This window comes from Lutra lutra, chromosome 11 (genome assembly GCF_902655055.1).
Source record: "Lutra lutra chromosome 11, mLutLut1.2, whole genome shotgun sequence".
Classification (NCBI taxonomy): Eukaryota; Metazoa; Chordata; class Mammalia; order Carnivora; family Mustelidae; genus Lutra; species Lutra lutra.
In genome coordinates, this window is record NC_062288.1 from 3,398,803 (window position 1) to 3,412,830 (window position 14,028).

At 46.9% G+C, this 14,028-nt stretch overlaps 1 protein-coding gene across 1 annotated transcript in view; it reads left to right on the plus strand.

Moving 5' to 3' along the window:
* Window positions 1-14,028, plus strand: part of ABCA13 (ATP binding cassette subfamily A member 13) — a 340,662-nt gene that overhangs the window by 195,016 nt on the left and 131,618 nt on the right. Inside the window, exon 43 of the mRNA XM_047695838.1 lies at window positions 1,292-1,385. Within this exon, the coding sequence (XP_047551794.1) occupies window positions 1,292-1,385 (94 nt within the window). The remainder of the gene's footprint in view (window positions 1-1,291; window positions 1,386-14,028) is intronic.

Here is a 14,028-nt window from a genome sequence, read left to right on the forward strand (position 1 = left end):
TGTGCGTCTCTCCCTGTAGGCCTACTCACTTGCTTCTCTCCGCTGTCCTCTCCCCATCTTCCCTGCGGGCTGGAGGCTCCTCTGGGCACCGAGGGGTAGTCAGTGCCTTGTACTTATTTCCTCAAATAAGCAATTGGCACAGTCAGAGGGGGTGCTGTTTACAGACACCACAGTGCAGGCTGGGTGCCGGCCGTCATCCGCTGAACCTCAGCCGCTGGTCGTCGCCACCCCTGCTCCGGAGGCCATGCAGGTGACGCTCTGGGCACTGGGTCCCCAGCCTGCGGGTGCGGAGCTGGTCGCACCTGCCACGAGGAGCCTCGCGCTCAAGCCCGCGCCCCAGCCTTGCCCACGGCGGTGGTCGCTGCCCGGTTTTCATGCAGGAAATGCCTGCCTCTCGCTCGCACCTGTCGAGGTCACGTTAGGGACGCCCTCTCTCGCCTCCAAGGATCCTATCGAACCTCCAGGTGTGGCTCTGGGGCTTGGATAGTTGTCCTGGCTCAGATGGCGCCTCGCTGCTCTCGCTGATGTGGACCCAGTCCTCGGATCTGAACACACTGAAGCTGGGCTTGGGTTTCCAGCACCAGCTGAATAGGGACCTCGAGCCATTACTTAAACAGACTGCTCTGGGCATCATGGCACACCATGGAAAAGAAACGTCCAGTGTGGATTCTTTTTTTTTTTTTTTTTTAAAGATTTTATTTATTCATTTGACAGAGAGAGATCACAAGTAGATGGAGAGGAAGGCAGAGAGAGAGAGAGAGAGGGAAGCAGGCTTCCTGCTGAGCAGAGAGCCCGATGCGGGACTTGATCCCAGGACCCTGAGATCATGACCTGAGCCGAAGGCAGCGGCCCAACCCACTGAGCCACCCATGCGCCCCCTCCAGTGTGGATTCTTACACATGGCATCCCACATGCTGAATAAGCTGGGTCACCCAGTGTCTAGGATGCTGGTGCAGCCGGCCCTAAACTCACATTGTGCTGGGCAACCTTCTCGGAACCTGCTGTGCTCTGCCTTCTCCTGCCTTTGGGTTGGACCGGCCTCTGCCTGTAAGTACCCTGAGGTCCACGGTCAGCTTTCCTTCCTCTGTGCCCTGTGAGCAGCCTTACGAACAGTTTGCCACAACTTGGGTGGCCTTGGCTCCAGGCCAGCACAATGAAACGTGAACGATGTGTGTGTGAGTGCGGGGTATATTGTCATCACGACCTTGTCGGGTGACTGAAGCCAGGAAAAGCAACGTGTTGTGGAAATGAGTATGAATAATAGGAAGCTCTCTTTTTAATGCTCCAAAAGGTGTTCCTGATGCTTTTGCAAGGTTCCAAGAAGCAGCCGGGGGCCAAGTTGGAGCCGCAGGACCAGAAGCCTCCAGAACCTGCTCCTGGCTACTGTAAGTACGCGGAATTGTTTGCATTTCTGCTGTGGGGAGAATGTCAGCATCCTTCTCTCGAAAGCCCTCATGTGAAGGTCTGATAGAAAGGCCTGGAGAAGGTGGCTGGAGAGACAGGGTACCGTTCAGGGGCAGAAAGCTGAGGGTTTCGTCTTACCTTGTGTAAAACAATGGTGGGTTTAGCTTGCGTCTTTCTCTCTTCTTCAGAACCCAATGTGTTATATTAGCAATTTCTTAGCATGCAAAATCAGTCCTGAAAAACGTGCGTCTTTCCTCCCTTTGTCCCCCGAATCCAAACAATCCAGCCTGCATTCTTGGGGTGCCTAGGATGTGCAGGCACGTTGCCAGGAGTGGGTTTACATGCAGAGAACTCCCGGTGTGAGCCTCGCCTTCCTGGAGCTTCTGTCCATGCTGGAGCTCCGTGCGGACCGAGGTGCTGAGGGCCAGGTCTTCTGGCAAGCGCATTCATGGACACCGCAGACTGGACTGACTCTGGGTTTGGTTTCTGGGTGTGTGGCTGCAGTTCCAACGAATCCAGGGCTGCCTGTGAGCAGTAACGCTCCCCGGAGCGCTGAGCTGGGCTCTGGAGGCGGGTGGGCAGCGGGACACATGTCCTCCTTGGGGGACTCCAGTCCACCAGCCACCCAGGGCCAGGGAGAGGCAACAAAAATTATATACATTAGGGGCATTGTGTCTGGGGTGTGCCGTGTCACATGCTTCCTAGCAGCATGGGACAGGTCCGTTCTCCCTGTGTCCCCTAGAGCTTGGTATTCCCGGGTTCAAAAAACAAAACAATGCTATTTTAAGCATTGTAACTGGTTTGCAGGTTTCTCATTGTGTTTTTAAATTTTTTCAAAAAGTTATTTATCTGTTTATTTGACAGAGAGAGGGAGAGAGCGAGAGCGCGCGTGCACACAAGCGGAGGGGTAGAGGGTTAGGGGGCAGAGGGAGAGGAGGAAGCAGGCTCCCCGCCTGATGCGGGACTCAATCCCAAGACTGAGATCATGACCTGAGCCAAAATCAAGAGATGGCCACTTAACCGACTGAGCCACCCAGACACCCCTGCGTGCAAGCCTTTTGTGGGCATATATTTTGGGGGTGTAGGTGCCAAGGAGCGTTATTGCTGGATCGTATGTTTACCATGTGATGGATGGGGCTGCTGCACTGTTCTCTCCAGGGGCCACACACTTGACATGCCCCTAGATCGACGCGCCTCCTGTGTCCGTCCTCGCACACCCGCTCTTGTGATCACCTGTGCTCTGGACTGCAGACAGCTCTGTGGGGTGGGGTGCTGGCTCGCTGTGGTTGGACTTGCACTCTCCTCATGGCTAAGGATGTCGACTCTCCTTTCGTGAGCTGGTGTTTGCACATCTTCTTGGGAGAAATGTCTCTGTATCTTTTATCCATTTTTAAGATTGGTCTAATTTGATTTCTGGAGTTGCAAGAGTCTTTTATGATGAAATTGTAATAAGTGTGATGTGAACTGTGGGTTTTTCATAGACGCCTTTTATGAAGTTGTGGATGTTCCTATTTATTTCGGTTTGATGAGAGGTTTTATCATGAGAGGGTGGTGAGAATATTGCCAAATGCCTTTTCTGCATCTGTTGAGATGATTGTGGGTTTTTCGGCCTTCTTTATTGACGTGATATATTAGAAGAATTGATTTTTAGATGTTAAAGCAGCATTCCATTCACCAATTCAGACCAGTTCCACTTGGTTTCATAGTACATGATTCTTTTAGTAGACTGATGGATTTGATTCGTTAGTATTTTGTTGAGGTTTTTGAGTCTGTATTTGTAAGAAGTATTGGTCTATAATTCTGTTGGTTTTGTTTTTCTGTTGATGTCTTTGCCTGGCATTGCTATTATGGTATAACTCACCCCAAAAATGAACTGAGAAGTCTTTCCTTCTCTTATATATTTTGCAAGTGTTTGTGAAGAATTCATTCTTTAAATGTTTGGTAGAATTCACCAGTGAAGACATCTGGGCCTGAATTTTCCTTGTGGGTAGTTTATTTAAAAGTTAATGTTTTGGGGTACCTGGGTGGCAGAGTTGGTTAAGTGGCTGGCTCTTGGTTTGGGCTCAGGTCATGATCTCAGGGTTGTGAAATCAAGCCCCACGATGGGTTCTGTGCTCAGCGAGGAGTCTGCTTGAGATTCTCTTCACCCCTCTCCCTCTGGTCCTCCCCAACCCCCCACGCTTTTTCTCTTTCTCTCTCATGGATAAATAAATCTTTAAAAAATTAATATTTTAGTTTCTTTACTTGTTATACATCTATTAGGTTGTGTATTTGTTCTTGAATGGGTTTCTATGTTTTGCGTCTTTCTAGGAAAGCATCCACGTCACGTGAGGTGCCTGATTTATTGGCCTACACCTGTCTATAACATTATTGCTAGTATTGATAATTATTAATAATATATATTGTGTTATAGTAAATATCATTAATATAATCTTATTATTATTAATAGCATTATTGCTATCATTGATGATCCTTTTTATATAGCTGGGGTCAGTAGGAACAATCCTCTTTCATTTCTGAGTGTAAAAATGTACACCTTCTCTCTTTTTCTTGGTTCATCTAGCTAACCTGTGGTCAGTGTTGTTAATCTTCTCAGGCAATCAGCTTCTATTTTCAGTGATACTCTATTGGTTTTCTAGTTTCTAGGTCCCTAATTTCAGCCGTTATTTTTATTATTTCATTCCTTTGGCTCCCTTTAGATTTGGCTTACTCTTTTTCTCCTGATTGGAGATCTTTCTTCTTTTATACCAGTATTTACATCTATAAGTTCCCTTCTGCACACCACTTCCATGGGTCCCATAGTTTTGGGATCTCATATCTTCACTTTCATTTATCTACAAGTATTTACAAACTTTCCCTTTGGTTTCTTTCTTGGTTCATTGGTTTTTTTAAGATTATGTTTTTATTTTTTAACATTTAAAAAAATAGTTATCTGTTTAAGTCATGTCCACACCCAGTGTGGGGCTCAAACTCATGATCCTGAGATCAAGAGTCTCCAGCTCCTCCAACTGAGCCAGTCAAGCACCCCCGGGATTATGTTTTTAAATTTCCACATATTTGTGAGTTTCCCAAATTACTTTTTGTCATTAAAGTCTAATATCACTCTACTGGACCAGTGGAAAAAATGTCATATGATTTTGAACCTTTTTTTAATTTATTAAGGCTTGCGTTATGGGCTAGAATAATGGTCCATCTAGAGAGAGCTCCTTGTACTCTTGAGAGGAACGTGTGTCTGTTGTGATGGGTGGTGTGATCTATTGATGACCCTTGTGTCCACCTTGTCTACACAGCTATTCAAGTGGAAGAGCTCTGTCCTTGTTGATATTCTGGTTGTTTATCTTACCCATTAATGAAAGTTGCGTGATGTTGTTTCTGACTCATTGCTGGATTGCTTGTTCTGCCCGTTACTTCTGTCAGATTTTGTCTCATGTGTTTTTGGGTTCCTCAGTGGCACAAATATTACTTTTAATCTCTTCCTGATGGAAAGCTTGTTTCATCTTTTGTAGTCATTTTCCTTGTTGTATTCTTCTTGACCCTTTTAGTCCATGCTCACACTGTATCTGACAAACCAGTTTCTCAAGAACTTCATGGAACTTCCTTGGATTCTGATAGTATTCCTCCATTAGCTCAAATCCAGACCGTTTTCAGATCATTTCTTCTCTGTTTGTGGTTCTGCAGAGATGGTGGGGGGCAGAGGTGACCACACCACGAAGCTTTCTAGAAGCCTTCTGCTTTGGTTGAAAAGGTCTCTGAGACACAGTCATAATTTTTATTCTATTTCTTACGTAGAGAGTTTATTAGCAGAGGAGAATGCCAAATGATGGGTAAATAAATTAGTGAATTGTTCATATTTATTTATTTATTTACTCTTGTATTTACTGGGGTACAATATACCTAATATGGATTTCAGCATGTTCAGGTGTACGGTTCTGTGGCATCAGGTTCGTTCACACTATTTTGCACCCATGACCACTATCTATCTCCAGAGCTCTTTCCCCTCCTCCAACTGAAACTGTACACAGTAATGACTAGCTCCCTCTCCCCCTCCTAACTGTGGGCAGCCACAATTCTACTTCTGGTCTGTATGAATTCCACTGCTCTAGATACCTCATACTAGAGGAGCTGGACAATACTTTCTCTCTTGTGGTTGGCTTATTTCAACCAACATAATGGCTTTAAGGTTCATCCACAGTATATAGCTCATGTCAGAATTTATCAGATGGAGAAGATGGCGTATGTGGGAAGGGTCCCAGAGTTTCCAGGCGTCTCTGGGAGCCGTTCTCCCTGAATTGCCAAGTGTTCACCAACCTGGAAGCTCTCTGAACATCATCCTTTGGGGGTTTTATGGAAGCTTCATTACACAGGCATGATTGATGAAATCATGGGCCATTGGTGATTGATCCAGCCCCTCTCCAGTCCCTGGAGGTCAAGAGAAAGGGAATGAAAGTTCCAACCCTGTAATTAGGTTGTGGTTCCCTGGTCCTTAGTTTGATGAATTCCAGAAGTCACCTCATTAAGCTCATTAACATAACAACAGACACCCTGTTCTTTTAATCTCTTAGGAAAATCCAAAGGTCTTAGGAATTCTGCAAGAAACAAGATGGACGAGGACCAAATACACATTTCATATTATAAATCACAGCATCACAATACCACCAACCCTTATTAGGGCTCTCTCTGGGCTCATTCATCTCTTTGGCAGAATTTAGTTCCTGGTGGTTTTAGGACTGAGGTCTGCACGTGTTCGCTGGGGGCTGTTGGATTTGCTCTCAAGTTCCTAAGTGTCATCCTGGAATCTTAGCCACAGGGTCCCCTCAGAACAGAACATGCCTCTTCTTAAGGTCAGAGGGGGAATCTCTGTTTCGATTAACCTAAAGTGAAAAGATTAGAGAGTGAATAGATTTGCCAGAACTTCTCACCTTCTTCTGTACACTGTAATCATAGGAGTGAGAGCCACACATTCAAGGTCTTATCCACACTCAAAGGGAGGGGATTGGAACCTTCTATGAAGTAAGCATAATTGGCAGACCATTTTAGGCTTTTCCCTACCAAAACCATTATTATAATATGCTACACTGAATTCCCCTACATGCTTATTAGCCATTGAAATTTCTCATTTTATGACACGATTGCTGCTTACTTTTGCTCATAAATTTTATATTTTTGAAGAACAGTGTCTTAGGGGCACCTGGGTGGCTCAGTGGGTTAAAGCCTCTGCCTTCGGCTCAGGTCATGATCTCAGGGTCCTGGGATCGAGCCCCGCGTCGGGCTCTCTGCTCAGTGGGGAGCCTGCTTCCTCCTCTCTCTCTCTCTGCCTGCCTCTCTGCCTACTTGTGATCTCTCTCTCTCTGTCAAATAAATAAATAAAATCTTTAAAAAAAAAAAAAAAAAAAAAAAAAAGAACAGTGTCTTAAATTTGTTTTGCTAGCTTCTAATGCTTACATCTTATCACAAATGGCGTATTTCTTGATAGCACTATTTGATGAATTTTTCCACGGTACACACCTGTGTCATCACCACCAGGTCAAGGTAGAGCATTCCCAGCACCTGGCCGGGCCCCTCTGCCCTTTCCTAGTCAGACCCCATCCCCCAAACATGATGATCTCACCTTCTGATAATCGTGCGTTGCATTGGGCGTCATGTGAATGGCACCACCGTGAATCCATGGAAGTCTGTTTTTCCTCGTATTTTACCTCTCAGATCCATTTATGTTCCTGCTTGTGTCATTTCTTCGTAGTCATTCTGCTGTACATATCGTAATTTGTCTCTCTCTCCCTGTGTTAACAAATTTTACTTCGACTGGGCATACATGTTATTTTCTCTGTTTATTATTAGCATTTTACCTAAAGGGTTTCACTTCTGAGCATTCATTTATTTTAAGGTACATTAGTTAGTGACCTTCTTATGTAAGAACGAATTTAAGGAAAATATGAGTATGTTCTCATAAACATTTTGTCATCATTGAGAACTCAGGGTGATTTACATTGGAAATGTATTGTCTGCATACATTCTTCATTATGCTTATGCACCTGGTTTGAAAAAAATGATAATTTCATGTTCTGAATTTGGGGAACATTATGAAAATCCATGCAAATATGTTAGAAATAAAACGTGTGTGGAAAAAGCTAACATTAGGTGAAAAAGAGTGGTATTTTAAATTTAAAGAAGAACCTGGAGGAAGGAACGTTATAGTGTTTTCTATTACCATTGTAAAATATGATCTAAAAATGAGATTTTATTTGTCATTCAAATTACAAATTATGGAACTGGAAAATACATCATTAAAAAATCTATTTAAGTGTTTCATTACTAAAAAAGACACTAGACCAGGATGCATTAAAACAAATTTGGTATGACATTGCCTGCATTTGCTGATTTTATTGTATTCTGCAAATCTTCCCGTGAAGCGCAACAGGAGATATCTACTTAAGTGAAATTTACATTATTTTGCAGATAGGACTTCATCAAAATGCTTGATCAGGGTTTTGGAGAGAGTGTTCATTAATGTCTTCTGGGTACAGTACTTTTTTCACTCTTTGGCCACGGCAACACGACACGATCCACACTAGAGAGAGGAAGTTTCTAGAATAATCACATACAAAACCTTTCTCCTCCTGTTTGTGCCCTCAGAAATTACTTTTTTGCTATGATTCCTGCTCCAGGCTGCCCCTGCCTGTGGGTACCCCTGTCCTCCACGCTCGCCATATGTCTTCAGAAACAGTCTTCTTTGGGGCTAGCTCTCAGATAACTCACTTCTGGCTCCTCTGAGAGATTGATGAAGGCCAAACAAAATAGAAAATATATATTTGTTAAACGTGGGGGGCCTAGTAGTGCCATAGAAGTGAGTTATGAAGACCGATGCCTGGATCGGAATGGTCGTCCTTGGGCATGCCACGCTGGCTGTGGAACTCACTCCTCGGAGCATGGGGCCATCAGATAGCTGCCCGCAGCACGCTGGACGCTATGACTGGCACTCTCTGTGCATTTTCTCACTCAATCCTCCTGCTCAGTTTGGAAACAGGCTTCCTGCAGCTGTTATTTGGGTGTGGACACCGAGCTGTAGAGAACTTGCCTGATTTGCCCAGACCCTGGTAGGTCCAACACGAAAGAAACTCCCACCCAGCCAGAGCACCTGCTCCGTGAATCTTTTGAGTCTGTCCCTTTTCCTGAAAAGGCTTTTCCAAGCCCCCCCAACTAGTGTTTCTCACAGTGTTTGAAAGAGGCATGGGTGACCAGATTAACTCCTTGACTTCCCAAAAGATGTAGTGATCTCACAGCAAAATGCTGACGTACAGAATTTGTTATTCGTGCACAGACTGACTTTCTGTTTCTGTGGTTCTTGGGTGGGACCTGAGAAGTTGCATTTCTCGTGGGCTCCCAGGCGATACTGTGGGTCCAGGCACTACCCCTTGACACCCGCTGCTTTGGTGTGATAGTTAAAGGAAAATTCTTAGAATCACCAATTCTGGATCTGTTCCTTTCTCCTGATTCCCAGCGATGTGCTGGTGTTGTGGACTGAACTGTGTCCCCGAGATTTGTACATGGAGCCCCCAGTACCTCAGCATGTGCCTGGATTTGGAGATACAGGATCTTGGAAGGGTAATCGAGTTAAAATGAGGTAATATGAGTAGGTCCTAACCCAGTCTGGCTGGTGTCCTTATAAGAAGGGGAGATTGGGCCACAGAGATAGCAGGGCTGGGTGCCCACAGCGGGAAGACCCTGTAGGGACCATCTGCCAGCCAGGAGGAGGCCTCCAAGGAAGCCAACCCTGCATGCAGGTACCTTGAACTTGGACTTCTAACCTCCTGACCGAGATGTAAATGTCTGCAGCTCTTCCTTTGGAAAAGCAAAGCAGCAGAAGAGAACCCCGGTGTGCAGTATAGCAGGGCTCTGGAGCTGATTCATCCAGGGAGCAACGACTCCTGTATCCCCCACCCCAGCCCCTCGCGACTGCTCTGCTCTGCGTGTAAGAGTTTAACTATTTCAGATTCATCCAATAAGTGGCATCAAGAAGTATTTGTGCTGCTGCGAGTGGCTTATGTCACTTGGAATAATGTCCTCCGGCTCATCGAGGCTGCGGCAGGTGTCAGCTTCCATCCTATTTAAGGCTCCACTATATTTGCACGTGTGCATGTGCGCACACTCACACGCCACATTCTCTTCCTCCATTCATCTGCTGATGGACTTTGCTGTTGTGTATAATGTACAGCACATTTAGAATGACAGCACTGAATGGGGTCTCTTTGAGATCCTGTTTTCATGGGTATCCGCAGAAGTGAGACTTATGGATCATATGGTGGTTCGGTTTTTGTTTTTGTTTTTTTTTTTTTAACACTTATTTATTTTGGAGAGAGAGACAGAGAGAGCACACATGCATCAGTGTTGGTGGGGGAGAATGGAGGGAGGAGCAGAGAGAGAGGGGGAGAAGCAGGCACAGAGCCTGACACGGGGCTTGATCCGAGGACCCAGAGAGCATGACCTGGGCAGAAGTCAAGAGCTGGACGCTCAACCGGAGGAGCCACCCGGGGGGCCCTCCAGTAGCTCTGTTTTTGACTTGTTGAGGACCCTCCCTGCTATTGTCCACAGTAACTACATGAGTTTGCATTCCTACCCACAGTACACAGGGTTCCAGTTTCTCCTCATTCCCAACAAAATCTTCTGCACAGCAAAGGATTTGGTAGAATGAAAAGGAAATCCACTGACTGGGAAAAAGTATTTGCAAACCACATATCCAATATGGGGGCAATGTGCGAAGTGTATCGGGAACTCCTATAACTTAATGGCAAAAAGACAAGTACCCCAATTAAAAAATGGGTGAAGCGCTTGAACAGACATTTTTCCAAAGAGAACATACAGCGGACAACAGGTGCATGAAAGGTGCTCAGCATCGCTCGTTATCAGGGAACTGATCCAAACCTTGTACCTGTTAGGATGGCTGTCATCCAAAAAAAAAAAAAAAAAAAAAAAAAGAGAGAGAGAGAGAAAGGAAAAAAGAAAACATGGATACTTATCGAAATGCCTTAGGCCCAACTTCCATAAATTTTAGGTCTGAGACCTAGACATCTACAGGTTTTAACAAGCACACCGGTGTCCTTTGATTCAGGTAGGCTGTGGCCACCACCGTGAGAAACATCTGGTTAGAGTCTTGCCAAGTGCCAAGTTCAGGTGAACAGTCACAGATCCTTCTGATACAGAGTGAATCTGGGAAATGGTTGTTTTCTCTTTGTAAGGCTTTTTCATGACTTTCTCGTCTCCTTTTTCCCTTCCCTCCTTCCCTCCCTCCCTCTCTCTCTTCTTCCCTCCCTCTGTTCCTTCCTTCCCTCCCAATCCCCCTCTCTCCCTTCCTCCGCTCTGTCCCCTCCCTCCCCTTCTCCCTTCTCTCCCACCCCTCCCCACATCCCTCTCTCCCTCTCTCCCTCCCTCTCTCCTCAGCCTTACTCCCTAGGTGAAGTCCGAGGTTGCCGTGAATTTCTCAGCCTTGGTTCTTCAGTACCGCTTTACCTAAAAGTTTCTCCCTTTCCTCCCACAATGTAATCCTGCGTGTTCCATTCCTAATTCCTACTTCTTGTGGTGATAAAAAGCAACGTGGCAGTGATTAATCTGACGGGTCCGCAACCTCTTGTTCGCTTTTCCAGACCGTCCTGTTTGAACAGCCTCTCCCATGCGGGACCTGGTAATTCTGTGCCTGTTCAAAGCGCTGCTCAAGATTCTGCCTGGGTCTTGTGGGCTGAGCTGCGGGGTTCAACCCGGAGTGCTGTCTTTTCTGCTTTGTCCACCTTTCCTCAAACTTCTAAAACTGCCCTCCCCGCAGGCAAGGTGGGGCGGAAACGTGCCTGCTGCCCGTTCCACCTGCAGAGGAAGGCTGGTGTTCCAGGTTCACTGAAATCAGCCGCGAGCTCACGGCAGGGTGCTTCGCAACGAAGTCTGCGGAATAAAGCCGGCATCGAAACACACCCAGCGGCATGACGGCCGGTGGCAGGTGCCAGGAATCAGCGGCTTGGCTTCCGTCAGGGGCTGTGAGGAGTTGGAGTCCGGGACTCCGGGGAGAGGCGATGAGGCTTGCCGCTTAGAGCTGCCAAAGAAAGGCCCAGAAGCTGGTGGGGGAGGCTGCCCAGCCTCGCTCCCGGAATTGAAATCTCACCTTCCTGTGGAATATTCGACAAAGAACCTCTCCTCTTCCTGTGTGGTCCTCGCCTTCAGTGTCCTGGTGGAGACACTGGGCCAGTCGAGGCGGGAGTAGCTCTGGGAACCTTTACTGGCACCTCTGTTGTAGGGGTCAAGGGCGGGCCTCCTGAATTGGACCATTTTGGTGTATTGAATTTTTTTTTTTTTAATTTTATGTATTTGAGAGAGAGAGGTAGAGTGAGTGAGAAAGAGAGCATGACCAGCAGGGGAGGAGCAGAAGGAGAGGGAGAAGCAGGCTTCCTGCTGAGCGGGGAGCCCAATGCGGGGCTTGAGCCGAGGACCCCGGGATCATGACCTGAGCTGAAGGTAGATGCTTCACCGACTGAGCCACCCAGGTGCCCCACCATATTGAATGTTTTAAATAAGTGTTACTTAGGGGACAGCCTGTGCCACAGGGACACTCAGATCCTCTTGTCCGCCTGCCCTGGAAAGCAGGAAATGAATGTCCCCTGTGAAAGGGGAGGCGGGGGGATGTCCTCATCACCAGGCACTGGGACTTCAGAGCTAAGGAAGCCGTAGAAACAAACCTTGCTATTTCTTCCTAATCTAACACCTCAGCTTTGATTCTGCCCAGAACTCCTTAAAGCCCCCAAATGCTTGTTTGCTTGGCTCTGCCGAGTCCTCACAAATCTGTTGTCTCCTTGTCTAAAATAGATCAAAACTGCCGGCCGTGGTCCTGTCTTTAGGTTGCAGCTTTATTATTGGGGCTCTGTGTGCATGTCATAAAACTCCCTTGCTGGGATCGGAGCCGGAGAACAGGGCTGGGGTCGGAATGCCCACCGAGCGCAGGAGAAAGTAGCCCTACTCCTATTACCTGCCAATCCAGTGGGACTTCGGAGGGACTTTTTCTTTTCAGCTTTGAAAACCCATTGGTGGGGCCATAGAGGGGCTTTGGAAGGACCTGCTTTTGGTGCCTTGAAAAGAAAAAAATCCCAAATCCGTCATGATGCGTATAAATGTCATACAATAAGTGTTTTCACCATAATGAGGACATAATGATGAACTCGGCAAAACCTTTGTTTTATAGATGAGAAACTCAGAGACCTCGGCCCATCTGCAGGGTGAGAAGTCTTCCTGGGAGGCAGGACTGGGACCCCCGGGTGCTGGTGCTTGGTGGTGGTCTCCCCCAGAGAATGTCCACCCAAGGGCTCTACTCATTCACAGGCACGCTTCACATTATCAGGGTCTGCAAACTCTGCCTTTTTATTTTTTAAACAAATGGAAGGTTTGGTCACGCACATCTGTGGGCACTGTTTTTCCAAGAACATTGGCTCATTTCAGGTCTCTCTGTGTCACATTTTGGTAATTCTTGGAACATTTCAGCATGTCAAAATTTTCATTATTATGGCACTTTTTAGGGTGATCTGTGATCAGTGATCTTGGATGTGACTCTTATGATTGTCTTGGGGCACCACAACCCGTGCCCTTACGGTACAACAATGAACTTAACTGGCGAATGCTCCCCTGGACAGCTGGTCCCCCGTCCCTCTCCCACTCCTCAGGCCTCCCAATTCCCTAACACACAACCAGATTGAAATCCGGTCCGTTAAAATCCCTGCAAGGGCCTCCAAGTGTTTAAGGGACAGAAGGAGTCACACAGCTCTCACTTTAAGTCAGAAGCGAGGAATGATTAAGCTTAGCGAGGAGGGTGTGTTGAAAGCCAGCATCGTTCAAAGGCTAACCCTCTTGCACCGATGAACCACATGGTGAACACAAATAAGTTCTTGAAGGAAATTCAGGGGCTACTCCAGCAAACTCATGAATGGTAAGAAAGCACAGCAGCCTTGTTGCTGACGAGGAGGGAGTTTTGACGGTCTGGACAGAAGATGGAAGCAACCATAGCATTCCCTTACGCCAAAGCCCCACCCAGAGCAAGGCCCTGACTCTTCAGTTCTGTGAAGGCTGAAAGAGGGGGAAGTTGCCAACGAAAAGTCTGAGGTTAGCAGAGGCGGGTTCATGTGGTTTAAGGAAAGAAACATCTCACGGGGAAGCAGCGGGGGCTGATGGAGAAGCAGCAGCAAGTCAGCAGCAGATCTGGCTGAGGGAATTCAGGAAGGTGGCTACGTCCAGCAACAGATGCTCAGTGAATGGGACAGCCTTCTGCCGGGAGCGGATGCCGACTAGGATTTTCATAGCCGGAGAGGAGAAGTCAGTGTCTGGCTGACTCGGGGGAGGGGCTCATACAGCTGGTGACTTGAAGTTGAAGCTGATGCTCGTTGACCATTCCGAAAAATCCCGGAGTCCTTAAGAATTATGCTGAGTCGACTCTCCCTGTGCTCTAGAAATAAAACCGCAGAGCCTGGATGGTGGCACATCTGTTTACCACATGGTTCACTGGCTCCTTTAAGCCCACTGTTGAGGCCTGATGCTCGGAAAGAAAATACTCCTTTCCAAACACGACTGACTGATCACAGACAATGCTCCTGGTCTCCTGAGGGC